The sequence below is a fragment of the Meriones unguiculatus genome, chromosome 11 (genome assembly GCF_030254825.1).
Source record: "Meriones unguiculatus strain TT.TT164.6M chromosome 11, Bangor_MerUng_6.1, whole genome shotgun sequence".
NCBI classification, from domain to species: domain Eukaryota; kingdom Metazoa; phylum Chordata; class Mammalia; order Rodentia; family Muridae; genus Meriones; species Meriones unguiculatus.
In genome coordinates, this window is record NC_083359.1 from 20,873,071 (window position 1) to 20,887,462 (window position 14,392).

The following is a 14,392-nucleotide window of genomic DNA, read 5'->3' on the forward strand; positions in this document are numbered from 1 at the left end:
AGCATGTGCACTGACTGTGCATCTCTGACATGTTCTCTGTTGGGGGGTTGGGATCCTGATGGGGGTAATGGGAACATGGCCTGGGGGAGGTGTGGGCCTGGAACTTTGGCAGATGCATCCTGCCAGGACCATCCTGAGACAACAGGAAGGGAGGACTGCGTGGCTGGAGGCCCGGGGCTATGTCCTGTCCCTCCCCCCTAGTCCCAGACCTCCTGGGGTAGTGGTCACAGACCACTCTCCTGCCCTTATCTCCTTTCAGTCCTACAGGCCCTTGGGGGTCAGAGCAGCAACTCAGCCGGTTCTGTTCCTCAACCAGTTCTGCGGTCCTCAATTCTTGCTCTGTGACTAGTGAGGATCCAACCATGAATGGTTCTATACACTCTGTCCACAAGCCACTTGACTAAGTGGTATGGTGTGGGAAAACACAGTCCACACACCGTGGTCTCACTTCAGCATCATGCAGACCACATGGCCATCAGCGGCCATCACATACCCACTGTTTCCTCCCTTCTGGTTACAATTTGTAACTGTTTTCCCTCTTCCGTCCCCATTACCTCCTAGACAAACGTACCTGGGACCTTATTAAGTATCTAGTCCCGTGGTACAGTCAGGGAAACTGAGGCCTTAACTGGACAGAGGTGCTGCCCTTTGAAGGGCAAGCTTGCTTGAACAGCTGCTGTGACTGCTGCCAAGGCTTCCCTTTTCACTTAGCTCTTGATAGCCAGGTCAGCAGCCCTGGCCTTGGGACATCTCAGCATGCTCTGAGGTTCTGAGGTGGGAAGCGTCTGGACTCTGCAGCCTGCTTCCTAAATGGATGACTCTGCAGCCTGCTTCCTAAGTGGATGGGTACCTGATCTCCTACGCATGTCAGCTGGGTCTGAGTCTGAGGAGACTTCTGTGCCAGGAAAAGAGCTTGCAGAAGGTTCAACTTGAGGGAAGTCAGGGATGGAGGAATCCCAAGAGGGTCTCTGTGGAGCCAGGCCTTGTGCTTTTGTTTTGTTTTGAGGCAGGGTTTCTCTGTGCAGCCTTGGCTGTCATGGAACTCACTTTCTAGGCCAGGCTGGCCTCAGACTCAGAAATATGCCTGCCTCGGCCTCCCAAGCGCTGAAATTAAAGGTGTATGCCACCACTGCCCAATCAGGCTTTGAAGTAGAAGTAGTTTCCCCGCTAAACACTGAAAAAAGCTATACTAGGAAAACAGCTGAACAAACACACAGATGACTGAGTGGACGGTGGTCTGTGATCTTAGCCACAGAAGGAGGTACAATGGGCATGAAAGTTGGAGAACTGTCTCCTCCTGATGGCCCCGATGGAGGTCCGGGTGAAGGTACAATGGCCAGTGCCCATCTTCCTCAACCCCATTTAGCAGGGAGGGGATTCCCCCAATGAGGTTGGGCGTGTACACATGTGCACACCCCTAGCAAATGCCAGTCAATGCCAGTTGCATCTGGAAGCCCAGCTTTCTTTGGTGGCTCTTCTGCTTCTAAGATTCAGCAGAGGCACAGAGCCCACCTGCGAGCTGCTCCTTGTCCCTGTGGCTCCGAAGAGGCAGAGGGCATCGCGGCTAGTCTGTCCCGCAGCCTGGGATATTCCCATTTCCTTCCTTTCTGGGGATATCCCTCTTTAATGTAATTCAGTATGTCCTTTCCCTAGGGAGCGGTCATCATCAGTCAGGCTTTTTCCGCCTTGTCCTTCTCGGGCTCCTGCTGTTAGAACACTCATTAGACTGAATTGTGGCTTTCATTTTTTTTTTTTCTAACTTCAAATAGGAGATGTACAACAAAGATTCAGAAGATGGATATAGGAGTGGTTGGTGGATAACAGCTGGAAAGAGGGTAAGACAGCAGCTGAGATTTTAAATGAGATAGATGGGACATTGGGCCAAAAGATGGGTGAAGTACACAGACTGATGGGTGGATGAATGGGTGAATGGGAGAGCATGAGTAGATAGATGGATGGAAGGAATAGAACCTGTAGGAGCCTCCTTCCCATCCATGCTGTATGCCCGAGAGTAGGAATTCATCCCAAGGAAGACTATCCATCCGGTTTCCTCTTGCTATGTGAAACCGGATTGAGGACACCACTTCCTCTGCTGGGTTCTCCTCCCCACCCCATATTCCAGATGGAGAATGCCTTAGGGCCACTTCCCCTCCCTACAGCCCACCCCTGGTGGCTCCTGCTTTTGATGGCACCACGCTCTGCCCACTAAAGCTGTCATCAGCTTCTCTCCTGGTCACTTCCTTTCATTCTCTGCTGACTATAGCTCCTGGCTCTCCATCCTCCTCCCCACCCCAACTCATGCCCTTCCCCATGACTTCAACATCCACAGGATGACTCACCCCCTCGCCCTCCTTCAACTTTGCAATCCTCTCCTCCTCTCTCCCTCAGCCACGGGCACTCCCTGGATGTGGTCACCACTAGAAATCACACCATCCCGGAATGCCTGCCACCCTACGTTTCCTGCTTTTTCTTTCTTCCTTTCCTTCTTGCTCAGGTGTCCTTATCCACCACTGATAAATTCTCATCTTCATCAAAAATATCCACCACGCCCTCTCTTCTCCTGGCTCTGCCTTTGTCCAGGTGCAGTGGAGCCTGTTGTCCTGATTGTCCTTTTGCCTAGACTCCTTCCTTCCAAGACCAGGATACTACATTCCAGAGAAGCTCAATCTTGCTTAGTGAAGCCCTTCATACTGGCCAGGTCCCATTAGTTTTGCTTCTTTCAGACTGAGCAGGTCCTGGTTAATATGGTCCAGAATGTTCCTTGCTCCCCAACTCTAAACATTCCCGAATAAGACACCAGGTGGAATGCTTTAATTCATCTGATGCCCACACCAGCCTCACAGAAGGGCCTCAGGAATTCCCCTTCTAACACCAAACACCTGTGCCCCAAACCCTAATGCCCTAGACCCAGATCTCACAGATAATTCATTTCTCCTCTCATCACCAGTCTTTCTCTATGGGAAAAATCTCCTGTCTTCATACAAGAAACACAGCAAAGCAGATCCTCCACTTGCGTCCGGCTACTGTTCCTTTTTAGATTCTCCTTTGTGACCAAAGCTCCCCAGACACCCTCTCGTGAACCTCTGGGGTGCAGCCCACTATTAGTGACTCCTATACAACAGACAGAGTGTGCACGCAGGACACTTACCGGCTCCTGTGATCACGCACTCCCCTTGTCTTCTTTACTCTTTGCCGACCACTGCCTGCTGCTTTTACCCTCCCTTCCCTATGCTCTTTTTTTCTAAAGGTCCAGATAATTAAAACAAACAAACAAACAAACAAACATCTGCATCTTCAGCTCTGACCACTTCTCTCAACTCAGTGTTCAGATTTAGCCCCGAGTTTCATGTCCTTCATCTAAAGGCCCGACTCAGACTCCTTTATCCCCACCAAAGGCTCCTTCTTCAGTATTCCCAGATGGGAACACCCTGGATGGCCACATCCTTCTCCCTAGTTCATACACCAGAACGGCTGGCAGGTCACATGCATTACATATTTGGTCTGTGCTCTGGGGTCCTTCCAGCTACATTTGTCCCCCAAATGGCTTCCTGGACATGTCCTTGTCTTCCTTAAGACTTCCTCCATGCATTTATTAGTAATATTTAACCCCCCCCCCCCCGCACACACACAGAGGAGGAGAGAGGGAACACAGGGCTGGAGGGATGGCTCAGTGACTAAGAACACTAGCTACTCTTCCAGGACTAGGTCTGATTCCCAGCATCCACATGGCGATCACAAACATCTGTAACTCCAGTTCCAGGGGGTCTGATGTATCCTTCTGGCCTCTGTGAGCACCAGGCATGCAAGTGGAGCACAGACACATGCAGGCAAAACACATAAAAATTACATATAACAAATATAAATATACTTTATAATATGTAGTTACATATCAGATATGTGATATATATGTGCGTTTCTCACAATGAAGTCCTATCACCCGTGTCCTTGAATCTTTTTTCTGTGACTTAGCACTGTTTTTCCGGGAAAACTCAAACTCCTGACAGAGGCCTGGTGTCCACTCACCTTTGTACACACTCATGGCCCATTCCTGCCTCACATTCACATCCTCCATCCACCGCCTTGCTTAGCAACACGCAACGCTCATTCTACCTTAGGGCTACATCTGTCCGCCACAGTTTTTCTCTTTGTGCTTTGCTTATCTCCAGGCCACAGCTTAGGTGTGATCTGCTCACTCTTACAAAACCCAAGTTCCTTCTTCAGATTCCATTTCAGCCTCATGCTTGCTATGAGTTGTAATCATTTGCTTGTCCCTGCTTTCCACTGTCCTCCATTAGCAGTAAGTGTCAATGGGCAAAGACCCCATTGGAGGCATCCCGCCCGGTGCCTAGCTCAGCACCTAGCAAAACAAATAACAGCTGAATGACTGCATGGACGGGTGGGTGGAAGGATGTGTGAAGAGCAGGAGAGATGGATGAGCAGATAAGCAGAAGTGAGGAGATGGATGGATGACTGGATGGGTGGTAACAAGCTGGCAGGACACAGTTTGTTGTGGAAATGCAGGAGTGGAAGGATAGGCAGATGAACGGATAGACAGACTCATAGATGGATTCAAAGGCGTAGTTGGAAGGGTGAATAGATGATGGATGTGTGGATGGATGGAGGGATGGATAAATGGATAGATGGACGGATGAAAAGATGGCTAAACAGTTCACATCATTATTCCTTTGGGGTGGAACTACGTAGGACCTGTCGTTCTTTTGCAAAAGGTACTTCTAGGTTTGAAGGCCCATTTGGACTTGAGGGCTGCTGTGTCCGTGACCACCCAGCCCCCACATGCAACCCTGAAAAGGTGCATCCTTCCTGCCTGGCTGTTGTCTGTCTCTGCTGTCCTTCCTTTCCCGCAGCAGGAAGCAGTGTCATCCTGGCCTCTGCTGCGCTCCCCCTGCCTTCCTGTTCCTGAGTCGGGAACTGGCTTCTTCCTCCCCAGGCCAGCAGAGCCCTGGCCCCCAAGGCTGCGGCAGAGCAGTAGAGGCAGGCGCCAGGCAGGGGTCAGCCAGGCCAGAGTGCACACCTCCTCTCCCCTGTGCTGTCAGCAGTCCTGGGGTCACCTTCCAGCCTTGGGTCATGGAGACCCTGGCGTCAGGCTCAAGAGACTGGGGTGGCCACTCCCAGGGCAAAGCTGGCATCTAGCTGAGGGTTCAAGCAGGTGGTACTGAAGTCTTCTGGCAGATTAAATGCTGAGCACTGGCCAGATCATTGGCATCTCACTTAGTACTCACAACAGCCTCAGAGGGAGGGGAGGATCCTGAATCCAGTCAGTAATGAGGAAACTGAGGCAGCAGGCAGCGGTTTTAGTGCAGTCCAAGTCTAGCTGAGCCTAGAGCCATCCCTGCTTTGGAGCCTAAGGCAGAGGGCAAAGATGCTCAGGCCAGAAACTGGGCTTCCCCCTCCTCTGAATCCCTCACCCACACCCTTAGAGACCCCCTCAGAGAGAAAAGCCTACACAGGAAGCCATGTGGTCCCGGGCTTCAACCTTCCCCCTCACTCCTCTTCGGCTTCCTGTTCATCTATTTATTTAGTTGTATGGCCCCAGTTTACAGCCAGCAAATCCATTTAAAGCGCCGTTTCCCCCTCCTTTCCTTTGCAGACAGGGTTTCATGTAGCCAAGTGTAGCCTTAAATTCTGTCCTCTTGCCTCAGCCCCCCAGATGCTGTGATCACAGGCATGCACCACCATACCAGCCAAGACACGGTTTTCACAGGCATCGGCCCAGAGAAAACGGGAAACTCAAGCAGACACGAGAACTGCTGAGAGACAGTGAAGATACTGTGGATGTCCCTGAGCTGAGCGTGTCCCCGAGTCCTACCCAGGTGGGCCCAGAGGAAGGATGCTGAGAAAATACGAAGGATCTCCACAGGAAGAGACACGAGACAGAGAAGTCTGGAACTAAGGGAGGGGACGGTCATCTCCCTGATGAATGTGCCTGGGAGCTATGCTAGGACTCCAGGGGGTGAAAAGTCTTGGTCTTCCTGCAGGGCAGGCTGGAGGAGCACTATGCAGGTTCTGGGATGGGCCAAGGAGAGTGGTCATGATGGAGTGAGGTATCAGCTGGCACATCTTTGACCTTCCTCCTCAACCTCATCCTATCACCTCCTGTCCCTTTCTCTCTTGTTGTCACTCTAAGCCTTGGCCTTACTCCTCAGAGCTCAGCAGCCTCCTTGGCCTCTAGCCGACTTCTAAGCACAGAGGGACACTGCCACATCTGGCCTTTTTTCTTGAAAGGTTCCATTTTTCCACACTGGCTGAGCACATTAGGTGGGCCCATCCGTTGCCTAGCTTCAATGTCCTCTGTCCTCCTTGTCTACACCTGGAGAACTGCTCTTGCTCTGAGGCCTGTGCAGCTTCCCTGAAAGAGAGGCTTAAAGTATGCCCGCATCCCAGCCCTGACCCGAGGCTCAAGGCTGGCCTGTGTCATACCGATGGTGCCTAAAGCTGGGATGTTAGCGGCTCACAGCTAGGTCCCCAGGTTCAGTGTGACTGATATGGGATGGTGTCAGGATCTCTGGCCCCGGACTGACTTGGGAAATAGGCTTGTCTGTGTCAGAGTGACGTGAACTCTCCAGGCAGCTACATCCAGGAGGACAAAGACGGCCAGGTGGCAGAGTACAGATAAGCTGTGGTGGAATACAATGGGGCGTAGCCGGCTGAGGGGAGCTCAGGTCCTTGGGCATGGTTCTCAGGGTGCGCCTGGCACTGGATCTATGCGGACACCTTGCAGGGAGAGGGCAGGAGTGTTCTATCCTGAAATGGATGGCATTCTGTACCTTCTGAGCTCAAAGGTCAAGTCCCCATCAGTGTCCCATTCCCCACCTGAAGGACAGGAGATGCCAGGGATGGAAAGCGCTGGCCTGGTTATGCTTGGAGCTGGACACAGATTTCAGTTCCCCTCTCTCAGCTCCGTATCGTACCCTTGAGATGCAGCTTCCTCCCAAGATTACCGTAAGTGGCAGACCACAAGTACCACAGTACAAGCCCAGAACCGCAAGTTTAGAATACATAGCGCCTGACCACTGCTTCTCTCTTCCTGCTTGACTATGGCCTTGGTGTCTGCCAGTCATTCTGCGTGGAGCTGGAATATGAAGGGCGCAGGGTGGCTGGAGGTTGCAGGGGCAGCCCTTGCCCCGTGGGACCAGGGAGAGTGTTTCTGTGATCTGATCTGGGGACTGTAGACCGAATAGGAAATTACCGATGGCAACTTTGAAAAACAGGTAGATGTTTTGAAAAACAGAGAGGGAGAGAGAGAATGAGAACGAGGGCATATGATGTGGGTGATGAACAGAAAAGGGCCCCAGCCCTGTTTACTGGATACATTCCCTCCTCTGAACAGTGAAATACCTCGGGGACTTCAACCCTGTTCTGTGCTCCCCCTGACCCTCCCCAACAGCTCTCCTGCATCTCTGTCCTCGTGGGACCTTCAGCCCTCAGCCCAGACGATGTCTAATATCAGCAGGACAAACAGGAGCCTGGGAACACACGAGCATCCCCTCATCTGATGAGCAAGATCTGAAAGCACGCACTTCCTCAGGCTGGCAAGGATGTGGAGAAGCAGCAACTCACGCAGCAATAATAGTAATAAAAAAAAATGTTCACACACTCTGACCCCCAAATTCTGCTTATACCAATACATCCTGTTACAACAATAAAAGCAAATGCCTGTTTAGCACTTTCGGTGCGCCCGCACGGCACCACACCGCTCACACCCTAGCCCCGTTTATCTGCTCTCCCCGCCAGTTAGGCACTGCTATTGCCACTGCACAGAGGGGAAACTGAGGCACTTGCCCGACATTTCACAGCTAGTAACAGATCGCTTTTGGGGGACGGAATTATGCTAACTTTCATAGATCTGAGCATTCCTTGCACTTCTGCAGTTCATGAAAGAGAAGCGGCTTTCTCCCGTCAACGGTGGCATTGCTGCTCATTCTCCCTCTGTCTGTCCAACGACAGCCGTTCCACAGGTTGTCAGTCAACACTCTCATCTCCCACAGCTAACGGGTGTCCGTATCACACCTGTTCTCGGAGCTGAAACAGGCTTTGTAGACCGAGTAGAAGTTTGCATGCCCGGGAAGAAGACATCAAGGGACCCCAGGTCCAATACCTCCTCTCCTTGTCCTGTCGACCTTGAATTCTGCACCCTGATTTGGATGTCTTACCGGTTGAGGTCTCTCTGCTCTCCCTCCTGTCCGCCTGTCTGGACTAGCTGGCGGCACCAGCCCTGGACTAGCATCGTCTCATCTGCCCAGCGGCCAGAGGATCTTTCTGGAACACAACTCCCCCTCCTGATGAAATGGTCTTGTGCCTCCCTCCTGCTTAGCTGCCATATGGCTTTTGGTTTCCCGGTCACCCGCATGTCCCTCTCCAGCCTTGGAGATGCCGTCTTCCTTGCGTCGCCTTTGTGTGACAGTCTCTTCCTCTGCTCTGATGTATTCGCCCAGGGCACCCCCTGAGGCTTCCTTCACGGGACCCCCACACACCTGTTTGCAGCTCCTTGCAAAGTCTGGTTTCTTACTCTTGACCATTTCTTAGTCTAAGATTGAGAACCTTCAGTTCCCCCCACCCCCCATGGTGGCAGCCACAGAGTGTTCCTGAGAGATGAAAGACTTTTCGAACGATTAACTCATGGCTGCCTTTGGGGAATGATACGCCTTATACGGGCGCACTCAGAGCGGAGGAGAGTGGCACCTGGCAAAATGGAGATGCGTGCACTGAGGTGTACACCTGAGGCCAGAGCTAGATGTGGCGGAAATGTAATGCCCAGCCCTGTTTGGTTGGGGCATGCTGGGGACATCAAGGTGGCACTGTCTGGGGTGTCAGACACTTAGGAGTCCACCTGCCTTCGTCACCAATACCATCCTAACTGCCCTGCTTGCTCTTATCTCTTTGGTCTCTGTGTCGTCTGGGAACATACACCTGTTACTTTCTTGTTGTAACCAAATCACCCCTGGCATCTAGCATCTAATGAGCCATTTCACCCTTTCGGCCTTAATTTTCAAATCTCCAAAATGGGCACAATAATACCTACATCGCAAGGATAATCTCTTCATATACTCTGATGTGAAGCTATTTGATGAATTGTTTTATATTGATCTGTATGGCTCACTACTATTAACTCCAAGTGTGTGTGTGTGTGTGTGTGTGTGTGTGTGTGCGTGTGTATGTGTGTTCATATGCACTTATATGTGCTTGTGGCATGTGGCTAAACACTAATGAACCTCACTTGGGAGAAGCTAGGAAAGCTTTGAAGCTGGCACTCTGGGCTCTTCCTAGGTCTTCCTGGAAGTCTGGAATCTGTGCTCGTGGGCACACAGAGCACGAGGAGTAGAAGGCCCACCCTCGTGGATCCCTGCAGTGGAACGGGCTTCTTCCTGAGGCTTCCGGCACACTTCCAGGGGCCTCTCTGAAGGAAGAGAGGGTCAGTACTGGGTAGGAAGGCGCTGGGTGTCGACAGGGTGGTTGCAGACTTGGGCAGGTGCAGGCTGGGTGGCTGTGAGACTAAGTGGGTACAAGCAGGGACTTGTGGGACTAGGTGGGTTCAGGCTGGGTGTCTCTTAGGCTGGGGTGCCCTTGGAATCCAGACGGAAGGGCCTATTCCATGAGCAGGAGCTGGTGCTCATGTCTGGCAGCTTCTGGGAGATTCAGACCCGTGTTTCAGAGGTGTTCCTTGGTGAAGCACCGTGGCAAACGTCTAGAAGGTGCTGGACATCAAGAGTGAGGGGTGAGGTGGGGAGTTCAGGATGCCTCTGCACTCTGTGGGGTGCTGGAGGGATAAAGGGGACTCTAGCACACACTGAGCTCCCAGCCCTGGGTGGCTGGGGTATGCCAGCCAGTTGCCCTGGATACCCCGGGGGCCAGGGCTCTGCTCATCGGCTGGCAGGGCAAGCCACTTTATCACAGAATCCAGCTGGCTCAGAGGTGGCCCCCCAGCGCTGCTAAATCGGGGCCACAAGCTCCTGCCTCAGGAAGAGGGAAATATAGGCAGGATGTCCTCTTCTGTGGCCGACAAGTCCTTTCCCATGAACCCCTGCTGACCTTGAGGGCCACGTGGCAGGGGGCTCCCCCACTTGCCACCAGGACCTGTGCCTGCCCAGGGACAGGGTGGTGGTGCTGAGGAGCAGAGGCAGAGGGGCGTGATTGCTCTTGGCACCGCCCAGCGGGGGCAGGACATGAGGCCTGAGCCCTGAGCCTCTGAGACTCTTCCAGTAACGAATGCCCGCACCTTCCTGCTCCCAGACGTGTCCTCTCAGTGTGACCGGAAAACAGATTCCCAGAGGAAGCCAGTGTCTGAAAAGGACCAAAACTCAGCAATCCCTGGCTCTGGCTGGGACAGGCCGGCTGCTTCGCTATCAGAAATGTCCAGACAGAGCGCAAAAGGATCTTCGGACACATCTCCCCCGACCCACCTTTCACTCCCAGGATCTTCCCCAAGAGCTGTGGGGTGAAAGCCAGGTCCTGGTGGAGAGACACCTGGCCAACGGAGGAAAACACCAAACAATAAGCTAGACACAGAGAACTTTCTTCCTTCCCTCCTCCGTGTTACCCCCCGGGGTTTTCCCAACTTCTTTTTTTCCCTGTCTGATCTGGCTGCATGTACTGGAGTCTCCCAGGAAGTCAATCCACTGGACACTCCCATCCGGAGACGATGCTTCTCCTCATCATCTCCCTACCATCCACCTGTTGGCTTAAGCCAGAATCCTGGAGCATAACCTCGGTACCCACTTATTAATGTCCCGTTCACTTGTAGCATTCACTGCTACAAGCGTTCGCTGCTTCGCCTGGACAGTCATCAGTCGTTTCTGGCTCCTGTCATGTTTTCTGTCACTCCCTATCCAAGATCTAGCTAGCCTCAGCTGACCATCCACTTGTCTCCATCTAGGCGTTCCTATCTCGGGGCCTCATTAAGGTGCCCTTCACCCTGCTTGGAATTCTCTTTCCTGGCATTCTGCAGACCCTTCCCGGAAGCCCCGAGATCATGATTCTCAGCCTGAGGGTCGCGACCCCTCTAAGGGTTCCCTGAGACCATCTGCATATCATACATTTATATTACAACTCATAACAGTAACACATTGCAGTTATGAAGCAGGGACTAAAATTATTTTATGTTTGTGGGGTCACCACGACACAAGGGACTGTAGTGAAGGGTTGCCGCATTAGGAAGGTTGAAAGCCACTGCCCTAGAGGCAACACTGCCTTTCTGCGCAGCCCACAGCAGCTGGTCTCTGAGCATGATCACCCCTGGGCTACAGAAACCCAGTGCCACATCAGTCTGGAACTTGGAAAACCCCTGCAAGATGGGGTCGTGCCCTTGTCCTTCCTCTGCCATGCGGAGCAGGTGATGTGTGGTGGTGGCTGCACAGAACTACAGTCTCTTTCTCTGACACTCCGGGGAGTTCGCTGGGCTGTTCACCACACTGTCCCAGGCCTGGCTCTGATGAGGGACCAGGGCTCCCTTTTCTACACCGGTTCTGAGAGACACTTCCATTTCATCCTCCAGAGCTCAGAGCTAGGCCTAGAAGGCCACAGCCAACTGCAGACCCCACTGTCCTGGACCTGGATCAAACCTATGAGCAGGGATATCAGAGAGACGGGTGGCCATGTTTGGTGTAGACCATGGCGAGGCAGAACATCCTTAGATGAGGCCACCACAGCTGTCCAGCAGTCCCCTCTGTGTCCCCTGCTAGCTTCCCTCTGGGCTAAAGTCCCGAGATAAAAGTTTCTTGAAGCTGACACCTGCCCCTTCTATAGGGACACTGCTGGGATCAGACTGTGGAACTGGATCAGGACACCAAGCGATGAAGTCCAGCCCAAGTCTCTGAAGCCCCTTGCCTCCCTGCCTGCCCACTGAATGCATATGGGGACATTAGCACTGAGTGGGGAAAGGAAGGCCCAGGCTGCACCTTGAGGACTTTGGGGCACAGCTAAGACAAAAGTGTGAATCCACTGCCTGAGGGCTTCATTTTCGGGTCCCCAGGCTTCATGCAGGTCTGCTGCTACGGCTTGCTTGCTCTTAGGGGGGTTTCTTTCTGTACCCTACAGTGAGCTATATAGCCTGCTCTCTGCACTCAGGGGTTCACCTTCCTGCAGCAGCATCCCCCACCAGGCCCCTGGGCTCTCTCCGACGCAGCAGTGGGTGAGAGTAGGTGCACAGCCCAAGGAGGCTTGGTATTTCCTTTGGCAGCCCCCTTCCTGCACCCTCACCCATCCTAGGACATCTTGGTGAGCTATCTCCGCTTCCTCCCTTCACAGCCCACGTGGTCAGAGTCACGGTGCGTACTTCAGGGAAGAGCATCAGTTCCCACCATTCCTACCGGCCTCTACCGGCCTTCATAGACCTGCCATAGACCTGTCTGCTAAGACATCCCCTCCTTTCAGGCCTCTTACCCCAGGGTTCCGGCAGCGGGGAGGGGAAGAATTTGTGCAGCTTACATCCCGGCCAAGCCAACCTCCCGGAGGCTCAGACAGCTTTCTCGGTTGAATGTGGGAGCTCCCCTGGGCACAGGGCAGTCTCGTTCCCCACCCGTCTTGTCCAACCAGAGCCCCATTTACGTCTCCCACACATGCATTCACTTAACAAACACATCCCGGACGCTGGGGAAAAGCCTGGGATGGGTGCAGTGGAGCGAGAGACAGCCAAAGCGCCAGCCGTCCTTCAGCGTCTACCCACAGGTCCAAGCGCTTCCCTGTCTGGTGGTATAGAGCTGAGAGGCCAAAGCTGGCATCGACTAGTTCTCTTCCTGCGGGTTCCCGAGGACCTTGGTAGGTTACACGTTTCTCCCATAAATAATAATTAAAAAAAAAGGTTTCATACTCCGTGCGAATAGGAGATGAAACAAGCCGATTTCTGTGGCACACAAACACGCAGGTTTCTCTCTCTCCAAGGCTTTTCAGCATGTCTCCATTATGGGCTCTGTGATGACCCTGCCACCCTGGATTTCCAGGGACAGCGGATCCCGAGCGGATGCCCTTCTCACCCCCTGCCTTATCCCCGGTGCTTCCTTCCTGGCCCCTCCGTGCAGCCCCTCTGCCTCCAGAGACTCTTACGCACCGCAGGGCCAAGCTCTCAAGACAAACTTGAACCTGCCGTTCCGTTCCCTGTGCCCAAGACTCTCCCTCTCATTGCCACCTCTGCTTTAGAGTTCAAGTCTCCCATCCCTTCTGATCCGGAGATCCCTTCAAATCCCGGGAACTCAGGCCTTCCACTTCGCCGCGGATCGGATCGGTCTAGAGCTACGCACTCAAGATTCTCCTTAGGCTTCAACTTGAGTCTAGGGTCACCCGGGACGGCGGCGGTGTCTGGTGCCTTGAGTGGGGTGCGGGGTGGGGTGTCCCAAGTCCTTAATCCCAGCTGGGGAGAAGGTAGACGCCCGTCCGGAGCGCCCTCTGGGGGACCTCGGGAGACCGACCTCCAGCGCCGACGCAAGGCGTCGGGAAGTGCGCACCCAAGTGCGGGGTCGGGCGGGGATCAATGGGGAAATGATTCACGCCGGAGGACCGGGATCCAGAGGCGCTGCGCCTCGGACTCCCTGGGGACGGAGTGAGGACCCGAAGAAGCCAGGTTAAGAACTCATTTCATCCCGGACCGAGAACGAAGACCGGGACCTGGTCCGAGGCGCGCCACCCCCCGTTCACGACCCGGCTGCAGTCCCTGCCCGTTCTTCCCTGCTCCCAGCGGTCCCGGCCCCCAGCCTCCGGCTCCTCCCCAAGCCCCCGGCTCCTGCGGCAGTCCGCACACCGGCCTTCCCCAGTTTGCCGTCCCTCCTCCCGCCCCGTCGGGGCGTTCTCACCACCGGCCCCTGGAGCGCAGCGGCCCTCGGGCGATTAAGCCAGGGCCGAGGGGCTTGGGCCGTGGCTCGAGCGCTCACCTTGGAAGAATCCCAGGCAGAGCCACAGGCGCAGGCTCGGAGCGGCGCCCGGCTGCATCTCCGGCCCTTGGGCGCGGGTGGGACCTGCGCGGCCGCAGCTCCGGGCTGGGAGTGAGAGCGCGCGCCCGGGCGCCGACGGGGCGCGGACCGGCCAGCGGCCCGGGGGCGGGGCCGAGGCGGCCGGGGGCGGAGCTCCCGGGGAGGAGGGTCACCGTGGTCACCTCGGCCTGTCCCTCGCCCATCTCAGTCCTTTCCAGCTGCCCCAGGAGAATCCAACCCCGGGTGGGGAGAGCGCCCACTTTGCGCCCCCTACGCCGAGCGCGCCGCGTCCCAAAGCAACCGCCACCGAGAACAAAGTCTAGGGCCGCTGCGAGCAGGCGGGGCGCGCAGGTGGCTAACCCGTGCCCCGTGCGCGGGGTGGCTCCGGGAGTGAGCAGAACCGGGCAGTGGCGCTCTCCTGCATTTCCCTTTCATCCGTCAGCAAAGCGGCAGCGAATTCGACGTTACCACGGATG

General features: G+C 54.5%; 1 protein-coding gene across 2 annotated transcripts in view; it reads right to left on the reverse strand.

Moving 5' to 3' along the window:
* Flt4 (fms related receptor tyrosine kinase 4) overlaps positions 1-14,024 on the reverse strand; it is a 41,899-nt gene extending 27,875 nt beyond the window's left edge. For both annotated transcript variants that reach the window (XM_021634883.2, XM_021634885.2), the window contains exon 1: positions 13,878-14,024. In XM_021634883.2, the coding sequence (XP_021490558.2) occupies positions 13,878-13,935 (58 nt within the window). In that variant the 5' untranslated portion in view covers positions 13,936-14,024. The remainder of the gene's footprint in view (positions 1-13,877) is intronic.
* Between the last annotated feature and the right edge of the window lie 368 nt (positions 14,025-14,392).